The sequence below is a fragment of the Ixodes scapularis genome, unplaced genomic scaffold (genome assembly GCF_016920785.2).
Source record: "Ixodes scapularis isolate PalLabHiFi unplaced genomic scaffold, ASM1692078v2 PGA_scaffold2__306_contigs__length_199485367, whole genome shotgun sequence".
Lineage (NCBI taxonomy): Eukaryota > Metazoa > Arthropoda > Arachnida > Ixodida > Ixodidae > Ixodes > Ixodes scapularis.
This window is the reverse complement of record NW_024609857.1, coordinates 52740192-52756691: the sequence shown is the minus strand read 5'-3', so window position 1 is coordinate 52756691 and position 16500 is coordinate 52740192. Positions and strand designations below refer to the sequence as shown.

Genomic DNA, 16500 nt, shown 5'->3' with positions numbered 1-16500 from the left:
TAGCACCGTAAAATGATGTTTTTGCGTTATATCTTTCCAAAATGTGTTGATTTAGTGGTTTCCCGTGAAGCTTAGCAATTTTCTTTTTGGAACTTTATGTTTATTTTCGTTAATTAACAGTTATTTTTTTTATATCTTTGTCAATGCTGCCAGCCCAGTTTAGGGCCAAGGCAGGAGTGGGTTACATTGCCAATTGGCCCACTGAAATCTGAATCGCACACAAATAAAATGAACAAAACAACAAACAACAAAAACTTTCTTAGCACTGAAAAATTATCTCTACAGCTTTCTCAAAAGAAGAGAATGAATAAATGCCAACGTCATCACCGGAAAGACTGTTTCATAAATCAATTGTATGCGCAAAAAAAGATTGTTCATAAATATTTATTAGGGCATTAATGGGAGCTACGGTTTTTGAGTGATGCAAACGTTCGGAGAAGAAGCCTCTTGGTTTTAAATTTTTCGATCTATCAATTTTTATGACGTTTTTTGAAAATCTGAAAGAACAACTGGACCCATTGGCACACTCTTCTGTTTGCCAGAACATTTATACTGGCTTTCGTTTTAAGTCCCGTGACAGATGCGGTCCGTCGGAAATCTGAAAAAAGGACAAGCACCCCTAGGGATTGGACATCTTCGACTCCATTGACCAGAGAGGTCTGCCATGGGCTTCACACTGCAGACGCGAATTCTAAGACAGGTCTAAGGAGTGATTTGTATGCAAGAAGTTTTACAGAAAGAGGAAATTTGCGAAGCGTTCTTCTCGGGTACCAAAATAAGTAAATTCTAGTTCAATTCTATGCTAATGAGTATTTTGTTTTTGCAATCCCTAACGTCCGTCGTGGCTGGCAGGTTGTTCCTGAAAAGAGCCTCTTTCTTTCCTCAACAAGCCTATTTTAGAGATATTTGAAAGCCTTCGCGAAACTACCTCTATATTGGAAAAAATGAGTGATGCAGATATAAAGGGTTGCCCAAAAATCGGCCTAATATATTTCAAGTAATGTTTCTAAATGACCGATTTTAGAAGATATATTTATATATACTCCTTAAATTGTTCTTGCTCCTAAAAAATCTCCATACTTTTCAAAATTTTCTTAAAGAAATACTTACAGGATTGTTGCTCTGAGAGCAATACCTGGCTTTATGAGCGTATATAGAATAGGTAACATATAAATGTTTTATCTATTGATTACGAAGAAAAGCAACTATAAGCGAGCACTTGCTATAATTACATATTATTGCTGTTTTTTTTTGTTTTTTTTTTCAACGACCAATATCATTCTTTTTGACAATTTCTTCCGGTTTCTTTTTTTTCTTTTTTTTCAAGGAGTACCTCAAGGTGCTCAGCCGACCTATGGTGCTTTCTGGAGAGAAACAATTTGCCTGGACCAATTTCTACCAAGATTCAGGGGTGAGTGGCCCGTCCCTACATCAAACGTTATATCTTTGATATCGTTTCCCACTAAGATATATCTGCCCAATTGGTTTTAGGGAATCGGCCTGTTGACAACGGCTACTCTTCCTGTTTACAACAAAACTCAGGGCACAGTAAATCGTCTCCTTATGTCCTGTTCGTTTCTCGACGGGTAAGGAATATAGCACCAGCCAACTTCCAGTGCATTTTCTATAGAACAAATTTTACGACACCGAACACTCGAAAAATAAAAACGTGTTTTTCTTACTTGTTTTTCATTTAGAGAAAGCCCTACTTGCTATCAAGTTTATCTCACGAACTTTATGGAAGTTTAAATTTTTTTTCTAGTAATTCTGAATTTCATTACAAAATATAAAATTTAAATATTCAAAATATATTTTACACGAGCCATTCACTCTAATTTAAATGAACCACACTCGGAAAGGATCTGTTGGTTCACTTTAAGGGCTGTGCGATTCCAAAAATTAAGGAAGGAAGCGTAGCTGATATGTTTTCATAGTTTTAATTGCAATGAAGTTTCGCATATTTTCTTCATGGCCTTTTCTGCTTCGTGATTGCAGAAAGACCAGGCAATCATGGGGGTCATGGGAGTGGATGTGTCCCTCGAAGAGCTCAAAGATCACGAACCCACGTACAAGGTACGCAATCCCATTATCTATGGGCTGGGACAGCTATGGCTATGAAAATTGTCTAGCCATTACCTACAACAACTATTTACCATCAAGGCTGGAAGCTCTCACGTATGCGTGCTGTTTATTATTACGAAGACGCTGAGAAAATATAACGTAATTCACTTATCAGTAATAGTTTTATAAAAAGGAATGTTGTAGCGTGAATGAAACAACTGAAATGTGAATACCCATGTTCGCATATTTAGTGAGTTTATTGACAGCCGAACAATTCCTTAGCTATGCTAAGTGTATTTGATGTTTTGTTTAATGGTTCAGTCACCAAACTTATAATCAGAAATGCAATGCGTCATTCTGAAAAAAAAATAATCGCGAAAATAACGTGTGAAAATGTATTTGGCGACATCATTTCGGTTTTCCCGCTTTGTCAAAGAGCGGTTAAACTTTTTCTTAAGATGTACACGCCTTCTGTGTAGAGATAATTTCGCTTAAAGAGTCAATATGATTCCAAGGATCAGAACATTGACTGCTTGCTCTTGTATAAACCCAAAACACATAAAAAGTTATTCACTAACCCCACATCTAAGACAGGCCCCTGGATCCAGAAGACGTTTTCTATTTGAACCAAAAAGCTGAAAAACATACGTTCATCACAAACATAGCTGAGAAACATACATTCATTGCGATAACATAAATGGCCCGAGACATGTCTTCGGCTTTATCTAGAAGTGCCCCCACAGCTAGCATCCTACGAATATGATTGTTTCAGATCGGCCCATCGGGATACTCATTTATGATCAACCGCAATGGATACGTCATGTACCACCCAGACATCAAGCTACAGGTTTGTGATTCGTTCAGTACATTCTTGGCAACCCCTCACATCCTTGACTCTATTTCTATTTTATTTTTTATATTTCAGCTTGGGTCCCTCGAGGAGCCACTGGACATAGATTTTCTCGACGTGGAGATTGAGAATCCAAAAAAGGAAAATGTGCGTCTCTCGTCTTCCACGTTCCTTCGTCGACGCAGCGATGTGCTACACTCTTAGAAATACTTACACCTCTTGTCCCATGTATAACGCCCCAAAAACCAAAATTCGGCGTTCAGTTCACTAACGCCGAACAGACGATACCAAATTTGACTGGCAGCTTGATAGTCGAGTGCTACAACTGATTAAAATGGCTAATGTGCGTATTAAAGACTAGAGGAAAACGCTCAAGGTATTGTTGGCCCTGCTGCAAACCTTAAGTGTTCTTGTAGTTTTCTATGCATACATTAGTTATGTAGTAAGTTATATCGCATAGCTATCAAGCCACTCGTAAAAGTTGGTATCGTCCGTTTGACGTCAATGAACTGAAATGTCGAAATGTACTGAACGTCGAAATAAACTGAACATCGAAATGCTTTATAAGGCTCCATACATACCATAAAATCCTGACCCTTGGAAAGGTAACCCATCCCTATTTTTTGCTTGATTTGCTATTTGTATGGGGCAATGGGCGTAAGTACTACACAACCTATTTTGAGAATGTGAACGAGAGGAACTACAGTGACAATGAACTGAAGACACCTAATTAAAAGTGGGTATTTTTTTTTTTTGCTCGGCCTCACACGGCTGACCGAATCGGTCTGACTGTCTCCAACTAATATGCATCAAATACAGCACTGCCACCACAACATACAGCCACAGTTTTCCCGTGTGTTACGCTTTTTTATAACGCACCGTATTTACGGTAAAATCACGACAGATGCCCGACCCCCGAAAGGTAACCCACCTCTATATTTGACTTGATTTGCTATTTCTCTAAACACCGAAACATAGCCCAGTCTTAATAACCGTAGTGTTCAGATTAATGATGACCTTCGGATAAATTCGTCAAGTTAGCTATGGCGGGATTAGAGGCGAACATTAGTGACTGGGAAGTACAGTCATATTTGTTTTAATGCTCCTCACCGCAATAAAATGTTGGACAGAGACACATAATCTTAGACGATCATTTTTTAAAATTTTCTTGATTGCACACCAAAAGTTATCCCACAACTTATTTTCACACGATTTTCTCACGGTTTTAGATGGGCTATCCTTCGGGATGTAACGGTAAACTCTAAAGAAATGTCGACGAGAATTCACATGTTTGCAGTACACAAAAGCATCCAGTCCCGATGAACACTAAAAGAATTTCAGCAATTGAGAAAGCTTGGAAGGCAATTAGATATAAAATTGCGATAATATCTGCAAAAATTCAAGCGAAACGTCATACTCATTTTCCTAACACATATCAATTTCTTTTCTTTTTTTTCTTTTTTTGGCTAATTGAATTTTTGATCTTCTGACTCACTGGGATCATGCTCTAAATGTTCGCTTTGGTTGGCTGTTTTTATGTTCCGCAGGAAAGTAAACTCACGTAATTTTTTAGGGTGTGGGGGAAACAGGGCTAGAAGTCAGATAAAGATACGTTTTGTATTGTGATTTGTTAGACTTTCCGTACGAAAAAAGGATGGTATGAAACATGTAGTTCTAAACTGTTCTCGTCTGTGGTATCTTGGCAACCAAATAGGTAACTGTATATCGTTTGCAGTCCCAATAGCATTCTTCCAAGAAACACGCAAGAGCTGCCACCGTCAAACGCAACACACATCGTGTGGTCATTTCTTTTTTTTTTTCTTTTTTTTTGCTCGGCGCATTATTGTGTTGTTGTTTTTTTATACAAGATTTCACCGCATTACTGTTTTGTACTAATCTCCCAATAATCCGTAAACTTCATTGCAACTTCATCAAGCATATTAAAGAGTTTTTTCTTCTCTTGGGTGTGTGATACGAATTCAGAATTATTGCAGATTAATCAAACATACATGCTAAGCAATTTGTTCTTGCTTTGTTTATTTACTTATTCAGATTAGGGAGCTAATGATCGAAGGCTGCTCAGGAAAAGAAACCCTGAGGAGCCTGATAAGGATGCCGGATGAGGTAAACTGATACCACCAGAAGAAAACAAAATTCTGCAATAGGATATTCGATTAAGCGGAGGAATGCCACTAGACCGTGTTGTTTACTTTTGCAGAAACATCTAGTCCCACAGAACATGGTATATTTCTATACCCACATGAACGAGTCGGAGTTCGGGTAAGTCCTAAAATTGAATGTTTTTGTTCTTGCTTTTGTTGTTGTGGTTTTCTTTTTCGCGCGACTCAGACAGAGGGGGAAGGGAGGTCTTCTACGATTGGGAGTAGTTTGTTTGCTTTAGGAGGTACGTCCATTTGTCCAGTGATATGGTAGGCTGGGGAGCGAGCGCTGCTTAAAGGGGCTCTGCAATCATTTTTAAGCGTCCACCTTTTTTGCGGTTTCCACGTCTCTTGTGGTTCGGGCAAGCCAGCAGGCACGGGGAGAGTAACTAAATATCAATGCGTCATATTTTAACCGGACGACGCGGAAACCTCCTCCACCGACGAGGGCGACCCACGGTACCGAAAGCGCGCAAAATCTGACGTCTTTGGTCCTGGGCTTACTACTGGTCAGAGCCGCTAAAAGCTTCTTTTTAGTCGAAATACAAAATATAAGTGGCGCGAACCGTTTCACTTATTTATAAAAGTAGTTTTTGTTCAGTATTTTTCATCAAAAAAGAAACGAATGCAGTTCATAAAGTACGGAAACAAGAAATGACCCGTCAACATACCCGCCACCAAGCGGTGGAAAAAGCGGCGCATACTAGAAAAGAGTAGTGGGATCAGGCGCCGACACGGGAAGGTCCCGGATGTTCGCGGCGGCTCTGCGGTCGTTTGGGCAGGAGCATCCGACCGGCTCCGAGCGTTCCGAAGGCCTTCGGCGAGAAGCTTTGTCTTGCGTTTTGGCCGTTTCGCGGTGTGGCAGCGCAAAGTAGCTCCCATTCTGAACTGATCTTTACCCCGTGTTTGCTGTCCTTTGTGGCCAATGAAGTGTCATGCCGAATTAGCCTTTAATCGCGCAGCAAATGCAATGAGAGCCGCTCTGGCTGCCCGGTGCATACAGCATATCGAGAACATACTTTAGTGGCGCCCTCTCGCGCCGTCGACTCGGAGTGCGGCAGCCGTAAGCGCTCGATGAGCCCACTACTTCTCCTCTAGTTCACGGTCACTCTCAAGCAACCAAGGACGTCATGGGGAGGTTATTTTTTGCTTGTTTCTGTAATTTTCATTCGCCTATAACTTCTAAAATAAAGGGAATTTCGAGAAAAGAAAAGTTTCACTAAGTTACTACGTTCAGTGAGTGCGCTCAGGTTCGGTGCAATTTAAAAATTAGTAAAATGTCATTGCAGGGCCCCTTTAAGCGATTGCGCTCTAAGCGTGAGTGATCGTGGAGACAAAGCCATCTGTTTCCACCTTCTGTTCGGTGCTATAGTCCGTTGCAACTCAAGACGATGGGGCGAGGGAAATGAAAGCCGAGGAGGATGAAGCAGGCGGAACGCTGGAGAAAAGAGGAGGTTTTCTCTCTCCAGCGTTCCGTCTGCTTCCTCCTTCCCAACCTTCCTTTCTCTCGCCCTACCTTCTTGAGCAGTAACTTACTATAGACAAGACAAGTTGTCGTGCACGGTAGAGAAAGCCTGAGGTTGCACAAGGCTACATGAGAGCTGAATCGTATGCATAGGTAGGATAATTCTACCACTTTTTTTGTCCTCACTTCAACTCCGCAGCGTTGGACTGGCGTTCCCAGAAAGGAGAAAGTTGTACGTGCGTGTGGAAGGGATGCGTGCTGAAGACGGTGAGTTTCACAGCTTGAGAAACATAATCGTGAACAATGCGAACTTTTTTTATGGTATTCTTGTGCTTGTTTTATTCATACAGTATGTTGACTTTTTGTTTCAATTCCTCTGTCGTTTCTAGAACACGTCACTCATTGAGTCATGAGACTACAAAATCACATATAAAAAAGTGCCTTGACTTTATATTTCTTCTATGCAATGAAAATAAATATAATTTATTTTACTTTTAAATACTTTTAAAACAGATAGTAAATACTAAAACCTAACGCAACCACGCTGAGGTATTAAACCACGTTTTTTTCTTCAAACGACACTGCAACTGTTGTTTCATCTGCAGCAAGATAAAGTCATATAGAAGGTTTATTTATTTATTTATTTTGCTAAAACACGCCCCGCGTGATGTTTAAGTTCCAGACGATTTCGCTTCAGAAGTAACCTAAGGTCGCTCCTTAAACCATGAAATATGATTTTCGTGGTTTTGACTGTCAAATGATATTCGGCTGCAACATAACTTATTTGTTGCCGAAGAACATGGGCGTTTCTGATTTTATAGAAGTGCAACCTTAAAAGAAATGCCTCACCACCGAATTCAGAAACCTCCCTCAAACTACACTCAAACTGAAGGGCCCCTCCCCTTCCTCGAGGAAGGCGCGAGGGCCGGCGCTGGCCAATCGCGACGGCGGATCAGGTTTTGAATTCGGCGGTTAGGTTTCGAAAGATGCTAAGCGGGCCGTTACCTTCTTGCAGGTTTCAAGCCAGAAACAGAGAAAGGAGATGGTGTCCTCTTGGCTCCGTGGTAAGGTAACTTTCTATCTGATCGTGACAATACTAGCTCTCATACAGCTACTGAGAGAGGTGATAATCAAGAATATTATTATGAGACAATCAATACGAATCTTCGTGCGTAACTGTAATTATTCGAAATGTCTTATTCATTGTAGGCGCTTTAAGAACTTCAAATGCATCAAGCTATAGTATTTTTGGGAAGCAAATATTTTGTGGAAAATATTTCAAGAAAGGAAGGGGAAGGGAGTGGAGTGGGGTTGGGGGAAAGACTTTTGAGAGTCAAAAATGAGATGCTTGTCATTAAATGCTATAAACTAAGGATATGATTGCAAAACCGGCATCTATTTTATGGCATGTCATGGAAACCATTGAAATGCAGGCGCTACTGCAAAAACGTGGCGCGCCCCAAGGGACCCACGGGGAACCTAAGCCAAGTCCTCGAAGCGTACCGGGCAGACCATCGTCAGTGTGAGTCAGATGCGACTTTCTGGTGTTTTTTATATATATATATATATATATATATATATAAATATTGTTTTAGAGCGCAGCTCTTAGGCGCCCGTTCCCGGCTTGAGCGGCGTCGCCGTCGGCGTAACCGCGCTGTGCATTATGGGTAAATTTCCCCGCTAAATCTAGCGGAAAATTTTCCCCGCTAAATCTAGCGGAAAAATTTCCCCGCTAAATCTAGCGGAAAAATTTCACCGCTAAACCTAGCGGAAAAAATTTTCCCGCTAGATCTAGCGGAAAAATTTCCCCGCTAAATCTAGCGGGGAAATTTCGGTCACGTAACCGGGGGGAGGGTGACGTGACCTGGGGAGTCACGTGACCCCTCCCCCTGGGTCACTTGACACCCCCAGGCCACGAACCCCTCCCAAGATCACGTGACCTCGGAGGGGGCACGTGACTCTTTCCCCTATGTCACGTGACCCCCACCCCGACGTCACGTGACACCCCCTCCCCCCCCCCGAGAACACGTGGCCCTCAGTACCCTTCCCTCCTCCTCCTCAAGAGCTGCGCTCCAATCCGGCGTTACAGGGAGTTGTAAACGGATTTCACTTTTTATGTGTGTGTTTTCTTGATTTTTTTTAACTGTGTTGCTTGTTTATTGGGAACGCGAAGTCGTCCCAAGGGCTCTGTCGTAAAAACGACACAGTTCGATTAAGTAACACCCACTAAAATGAATTTTGATTATCGCCAGGAGATTATGCTGATGTTGTCATGAACTCTCTTTTGTGCTAGCGAGTAAAGTAAGCGCGTTGAAGCGCCGCCAAGGGAGTTTCGTCTTATTTAGGGTGCCTCAAAGCGTAAATTTTCATTCTCGATCATGCATTTTTTTACATATTGTGGTAATACTGCATGTCCTGTTGTAATTTGTAATTGAAACGTTTCATTTGCGTATGTATTTATTCGTTTATATATTTGTTTATTTTTTGTTCTCGCGGATAACTAACGCTTTGGTAGTGATGCACAAACAATTTGATTACAAATTAGTCCGCAAGAACCCACTAGAAAATGAGACTTAAACGCGTCAGTATCCGCTGCACCGAGGGTGTTATAGAACAGCGAGGTTGCTATTAAGTGATTATGTGTTTTTGTACCAATATTAAAAGGGCATTGTTATTATAACTAAAATGTAGTCATTCGCCTTTAAATTTTGTATATCGTTCTTGATAAATGAAAGTGAGTACTAAGAAAAGAAGACCTTGTGTTCATAAATTACTTTTGGCATGAAGGGTTTAAACCACCAGCTCGTTTTACCTTATGCTAGAACAAGTTATGTTCAGCAATTTACAGCTAGTAAAACAATTTTCTAATGACTAACTTGCTGTCTTAATGTTTTTGTACGTATTTTTCATATTTCCGTGCAAGCGTTCTGACAAAATTAGGCAATAACTTTTCTTTTTAAAAAGTTGCCGGTTATTTGCTATCGCAGGCGATCCTCTACTCATGCAGCGACTCCTCTGGGACATTGAAAACACGCGGGCTGTGGTCAACAACTGGACAAGCGACGCGTTCGCTGAGGAAAGGTAATTAAAGGGACACTGACACCCCCCCAAAAAAAAATTTATTTTTTGCCAGGCGCTTTATTATGGTGTCGGAGGACTACCCAATTAATATTTTGCAACAGAGTAGCGTATTTCTTTAATAAAGCCAAAAGACGCAACTGCTCGAAACCGAAACCGAAACCCGACGGAGGTCGGAGAAGTGGAGAGAAGAGAGTGACTGGCGGAAGTCACGTGGCTACACCCGACCATGCGGTTTTATTTTTGTTTTTTGTTTTTTCTCCTCTCCGGTAGCAGACGACGCGACATGCGGCGTGCGATGCGGCGTGCGGGAACTGCTTGCCGTGCGATTCTTTTGCAGTTATGTTTGTTCCGTTCGTTGTTCTGTACTCCAAGATGAGTTGTTTTGTACATTGAGGAGTTCGAAATGAGTAGTGAGTGCCCGTGGTGAATTTCCATGATCGGGTCCGAAAAGAATAAACCCAAGATGTTGCGTGAAGAGCTGGCTCACATGTCCTGCATCCGAAAAAAAGTGGCATTGTGCGACAGAGTTTCCGAAAGATCAACGGGATCGGGACCAATGGCTGGCTGCAATTCCTGTAGAACATTTACGGGCACCTCGGAAAGCGGACGCTACCTGATTTATATGCTCCTTGCATTTTGTGGAAAGTGATTACATATAGTTCGCAGGTGTCAAAACGGAAATCCCATACCGTTCAATTCAGCGAAGTATCGTCCACAACATTTGTTTGTTATTTTTTTTGTTCGTTTCTTCAGTGATGATTGTAAAAAAAAGAAAAAGATATGTAAACATCAAAAAATGTTTGAAAAAAAAAAAAAATTCACGGGGGATCGAACTCGGTCCTATCGCGTGTGAAGCGGACGTCTTTCCCACTGAGCTACTGGGGCATCTCGTTTCTGGTGGATCTCTTTCCTTAGTAATAATTCAGCCGATAAACAGTAGGAAAGTTTGCTGTCGATTTTTCTCTAGCAAAAGCACTCCCGAGTCGAAGTCGGGCAGCACCACGCTTTGGGGACATTCGCACCTAGTAAAGAAATCGTACGCGTGCATATTCAACTCGAAGTAGACACGTCGTGCTTGACGTTCGCGCGAGCGTTGTCTTCAGCCACGAGAAGGGAGCGACGGCTCGGCGACGTCTTCGTGCAAATCGGCTTGGTGGCCGGGCGTGTCGTACGGGATGAATACCAATTCTTTTGATCAGTCCCAAATTTCTCTTTTAACGGTAGACAGAATTCGCCGGTACCGCGAACGACAGTTCTGAAATAGAGGTCCCATGCCCGTCGTCCGCTGCCATCGCCGTCCCCGCGAGTCCCACGATACGCGAAACGACGAACGCACAGAATGCTTCCGGTTGTCTGTGGAACTTTTTTTTTTCAATCAACGTAATTACAGCTCTTTAGAAGCCACAAAAAATGGGTTTCATATTTTTTTTTATTTTTAATATTGAGTGTGTGCCTTCAGTGACCCACGACTTTGATTAAATTTGGTGGTCGCATCGATACCTTAGAAAACGGCCCGTGACCGCGAAAAAGAGAGTGAGCGAGACTCGAACCGGCCAGTTCTTGATCGGCGGTTTTCGGGCGGAAAGAAACCGAATTTCGAGCCGCAAATTCTGTTCTGGGTAGTTGAGCTCTCATATGTCACGTACAACTAAAAACCTCGGCGAGCATAAATACCCTGTCAGTGTCCCTTTAAGCATCACGACTTCGTCTCACGACCGGTTATAAGTGGTCGACGCAAAAGTAGCCATCATGCAGCTTTGCTACACTCGCCAAAAGAAATTCCGAAGTAATCTATACGGTCATAGCTTTGCATGTAAACACAACTAAGCAAAATCGATTAAGACGGTCCAATCAACGTGTCACGAACTAGTGGCTAATTGTCTATGAGTATCGGACAATGAAAAGCTAACATATAAAATACATTACTTTTGTCGTGCCCTGTACTGTATTGTCTTGTATTTCATGTAAATATATTATAAAAAGTTCAATACCTTTTACAATAATGGCTCGTTGTCTCATTGAGACGAAGATAGAATAAAAAGAGCAAAGCTCTCAGTAACTACAGGCCCTTTTTCCCGGACGTCAGTTCTGGATTTCGCTGTGAGAAGTTATGAGTAGTGCTTAAAAAACAACTACGACCCGAAAAAAAAAACATTTATCACCTATAAATGAATGAGGTAGTCAGTCATTCGACGTTCGACACGCTCAACGCCGCCAAGAAGAGATATAATTTTTTTTAAATAATCTACGTCAGCGAAAGCATTATATTGCGATCAATACGATACCGCTATATCCACCACAAAATTATTTACCTCTCCGTAAAAAAGTAAGGAACAAATTAAAAAATGTAGGGCGTGGCCTACTATACTCACGCTTTGTGATTCGTTCTGCGGTTTTCATGTCAATGATGATGCCGTAATTTTATTACCCACGATGCAATAATGAGACGCTAGGGGCTCGTCACACCCTGCATTTATTGAGTTATCAGTGACAATCGTGTTTTTATTAATGCCATCTAACATTATATATTTGAGCGGGCGACGCTTCAGTCTCACAACTGATCTAACGATAATAAATGTTAAGCGTTGCCACGAGCGATTTTCTTGTTCCGAGGGTTCGCAGAGAGAAAGCAAAAGAAATTGCGCTTTCTAATTGTTTTTTTTTTTATTCGCTTTATAGTCACTGACACCTCAAAAAAGAGGAGAGCATGGTTTGTTATGGTTTACGCTTTTTGCTTTGGGATAACGCTCTTCGAATTCTTATCGCCAAATGCCGCAATATCGTTGATTGCGAAGCAATAGAGCTTAAAGGACACTTAAGCTTCGCCTTTAAGAGTGGAACGCGATAGCGTTATCGCGCCCTGTTCGCATCGCCTTCTCATTCGCCGTGCAAGCGTGCCTTGCGTGGCCTAGTCAGTAGCAACTAGATAAACAGAATGCCTTCGCACCAACATTACAGTCAGATCGATCGAGGCCTGAGAATGGGCACGAGTGCTGCGTCAGGGTTCGGCCGGAGCTCGTGTTCAATCAGCGCGTCGACGGTCGGACTCGGGCCGAGTAGCGGAGTTAGAGCCATCCCGTTGTGATGTCGGTTCATGAAGGGAGAGGAGGCGATGCGGAGGCTTTGATCATTCTAGGTGGTGTAGGTCTGGCTCGCAACCGCGGGTTCAAATCCCGCCTAGAAATTTTAACATCTTTCTTTAAGGCAAATTACTTACTTTCTAAAGTGAAATCATTTGAGACATGCGGCGCCCTTTAATTCGCATCACGCGTGTCACTTTCATTCCACGCGTGATGTCACGTTTCACGTGACTGTTGTAGGTTGTTTGAAATTCCCGCGCGAAGTCATGTAGCTGTGACGTCATGAACCTATCGACCAATCAGGATTTTCCCGTCCCGCCGACACCGACTCCGGATTTTTTGTGACACGAGCTCCTTAAAGCTGTCGCGTTAAACTGTTCGGGACACTATTGGCGACGTGAGCGATCGAAAGCGTCACTGTGGTCGGCTTCCACGATTGGCCGAATGCTGACAATGACGTCAGCAAAGGATTTGTTATCGGCGGAAATAAGAGGAATGTAAGAACTTCAATTTCGACGGTGTGGGCAGTGTTGCTTTGAGACCGCTATGATATCAGGCTTCCACCATGCCCATTACAAACACCCTCGAACTTGTTCACAAGGTAATGACGTCACGAAAGGTAACCGAGCGAGGGCGCCACCGAAACATCTCGCCGCTAAAACACCATGAGCTTCCTCAGCTCTCAGTGACTCTACCGGGTGCAAGGTTGTCTGCTCCTGAACCTCGTGCGTTTGTCTGCAGCCCAAACGCGCCACCGTGCATTTGCTTCTCCCTAACCTCGACCAATGACCACGACCAATGACGGCGCCAGCTTAGCTGCCTCGCCATCGCGCGTCACCCAGCTCGACGCGCGTGGAGCGAAAGCTCGCCCTGCAGAACCCAGGGATTCTGGGTTCGATCCCCACCCCTGCCCGTTTCGATCTGGATGAGCATCGTATTGGCGTGCCGCCGTGTATCACTACTGCGTGATGCACGTTAAAGACCCCAGGCTAGCGGTTGTACTGCACTGGCTAAATTACTCATCTACAGCGAGTGACTCGTCGCAACTTTAATGGCTGACCAACTACACGCTGTATAAATATCCCCATAACCCAATTTACTTTTTTTGCCATCGCGCGTTCTCTACGCGTTCTCTATGTTGCCCTTTTGGTAGGCATGACCCTCTTTGCGTTCCGAATGAGCCAAAGGCCGACACCTCCCAAAAAAACAAAGCCGTCGTGCTGATAGAGATGTCATCATCCGCGAAGGCCAACGCTGGTCACAGATTGGACATGACTATTGCGTCAACATTGGGTCTAACTTGACTCGAAGCCGGGCGCTGACGCAGCAGTCGTTTCCAATGCGTGTCCAACGTTGGCCTTCGCTAGTGACGCAAACATGTCAGCACTACAGCCTGGTCTTCTAGGCAGTATTCCAAAGACGCATCTTGGAACGCTCACTCGTCGTTCAGACGCCTGATTCCGGAGTATACTATGTGACAGATTTTTTATCTCTGCAGGTAGAGGATTGTAACGCTATTTATTTCAAGTGCACAGCAAAACTATATTACACAATTTTTTTTTTCTTTTTAGGAATCGGCAGAAATAGGGGTTCTTGTGATATCGGTTTAATTTTCAGAGACGGCATCCTCGGTATCATCGTGGGAACCGAAGGACGCCTGATACGGAACCACCCGGAAAAGTAAGCGAACGCTGTCTAGCAATTGGGAGTTTTCGTAGATCGTTATCGCTGTCCCGCAACGCTCTCCGCAACCTGCTGCGATACCCGGAGCTGTACGGTCAAGGCCATCGGCCCGCAGCCGCAGTAGGGGCTTGTTTCTTGTGGAGGGCTTAGCGGAGGGGGAAACGCGGTCTACGAAAATTCCCTAATGTTTTCTTTCGTGGTTAGAGCAAGCAACTGAGCCACCAGGTTCTGTTGCTTCCTTCTCGTGCCCACTGTCCTCACGAACGTGTATTTTCTACTACAGCATCGCGGTGTACTTGATCCACGAAGCGAATCCACAAAAGGCAGCCTTCTTTAGGCGAGCCCTCTACGCAGAGGACTTCGTTTTCCTTATCAGCAACGTCAAGCGCAAGGACGACGGTGAGTGAACTACAATTTGATTTCGCATCTTCTCGCCGGACATACACGTTTCGCTTATTGCTTTCCTGCATATTTCGGTTTTCATCCTTTTCTTCCTTTAGTATCAAAATAGGAGCCATGATTCTTGTATACATCCAATGGTGCTACGACGCCACAAAAGGATACCACTGTACTAAGAGTAGGGTTCGCTGCGGATGCATACAAATGCTTAGGGCACTTTGACGAGCAAATAACATCATTTTATGCTCCCGTTCGTCCTTTTTTTCAGGATTTTTAACACTTTTTATATAAAGTGGTTCTAAGAGTGAGCTTTTACTCGTGGAAACTTAAACGAAATAGTTTAGACGCCTCCCAAGATTAAAACGAAAAACGTCTTGTTATTTATTTTTATGTCGTGTTTTCTTACTTAATCAAAATTCAGCAACTAGACAAAAAATGTGTATTTTATCAATTATTTTTAGTAGAACAAGATAATATCTTAGCCACATGTAACCAGTGTGATTTCCTATTCCCATCCGTCTCAAAGCTCTCAAGAATAATTTATTCTCGATTATGCCGTGCTTCCACTCCCAGTGCCTGCGAGGTGCGTATTGTATCATGAGAGAGGACACAACACCATCATTGCGAGCAGTAGAAAGAGTAATCTTTATCTCCCTCTCCAACTACTCCAAGTACATGCACCTCGTGCCGGTATATACCGATACACCCCACTTTCTTTACCGAGAGAGCGGGAATATCAAACTTGCGGACTCAGGGAATCCGCTTAAAGTTTTCGGCATATCCCAGATGACGGGGTGGTTGTCTTAACCGCGCTGAGGTGCGAACAGGAATGCCGGTGCAGCGATGCTGCCGCGGCGTCGCGAGACGTTCAGTGGCACACGGTTTGCGGGTGCTACTGCTACAGTATTCTCTGCACTCTTCTGCGTTGCCGCAGGTGAAGTGGGTACTTCAGTGCTCTACCTGGCTATTAGCTGCATAACCCTCTGGATGGTCAGGGGCATCGAAGGTTTCGGAGGTTGTGAGCAGATGCTGTCTATTTCTTCTGGACTTGCGCCCGTCTTGATTGATGATCTTGTACGATCTTGGCGCGACAGAGTATTCGACCTGAGCTTTCGCAGTCCAACCGTCGTCGTGTCGCACGCGGAAAATATCTCCAGGTTGCAGGTCTGGTAGCCCCTGTCTTCCTTTTGTTTGTTTTTCACGACGCTTTCGTGGATTCTAGTTGAAAAATCGGGTATTCTGGAACGAATCCGACAACCCATCAATAGCTCACTAGGTGACTTTCCTCTTTCCAATTGCGAGGACCTGTAATTTAGCTAACCCCCAAAAAAAGTCCTCGCTTGCATAGCTTTTTTTTTTTTTTTATAAGTCGCTTTACGACTCTCACTCCCTTTTCGGCAAGGCGATTGGACTGTGTGAATCCTGGATTTGAGGTCACGTGCTTAAACTCATACTTGGAAGCAAACACTCTACATTCTTGTGACACAAATTGTGGCTCGTTGTTTCAATTTACTTCCATAGGTATTCCGTGTCTCGCTAATATACTTGAAAGCTTGCTGACCACGGTGCTTGTCGTCGTGTCCGGTAGAGATTCAACCTCTGGGAAGTTGGATTATGCGTCGTAAACCACAAGGTATGATTTTCCAGCATACTGGCAAGGATCTGCTCCCCCACGTTCCATGGCTTGCTGGGTGTCGGTCGTATCAGTAGAGGCTCGCTGGG

At 43.4% G+C, this 16500-nt stretch overlaps 1 protein-coding gene across 1 annotated transcript in view; it reads left to right on the top strand.

Moving 5' to 3' along the window:
* The window catches only part of LOC121048220 (voltage-dependent calcium channel subunit alpha-2/delta-1-like), a 92189-nt gene that overhangs the window by 58038 nt on the left and 17651 nt on the right, over positions 1-16500 (top strand). Inside the window, exons 15-27 of the mRNA XM_040504297.1 lie at positions 1328-1411; positions 1492-1548; positions 1996-2073; positions 2834-2908; positions 2987-3058; positions 4964-5035; positions 5130-5191; positions 6735-6802; positions 7551-7599; positions 7969-8057; positions 9523-9616; positions 14314-14376; positions 14663-14766. Coding sequence (XP_040360231.1) covers positions 1328-1411; positions 1492-1548; positions 1996-2073; positions 2834-2908; positions 2987-3058; positions 4964-5035; positions 5130-5191; positions 6735-6802; positions 7551-7599; positions 7969-8057; positions 9523-9616; positions 14314-14376; positions 14663-14766 — 967 coding nt within the window. The remainder of the gene's footprint in view (positions 1-1327; positions 1412-1491; positions 1549-1995; positions 2074-2833; positions 2909-2986; positions 3059-4963; positions 5036-5129; positions 5192-6734; positions 6803-7550; positions 7600-7968; positions 8058-9522; positions 9617-14313; positions 14377-14662; positions 14767-16500) is intronic.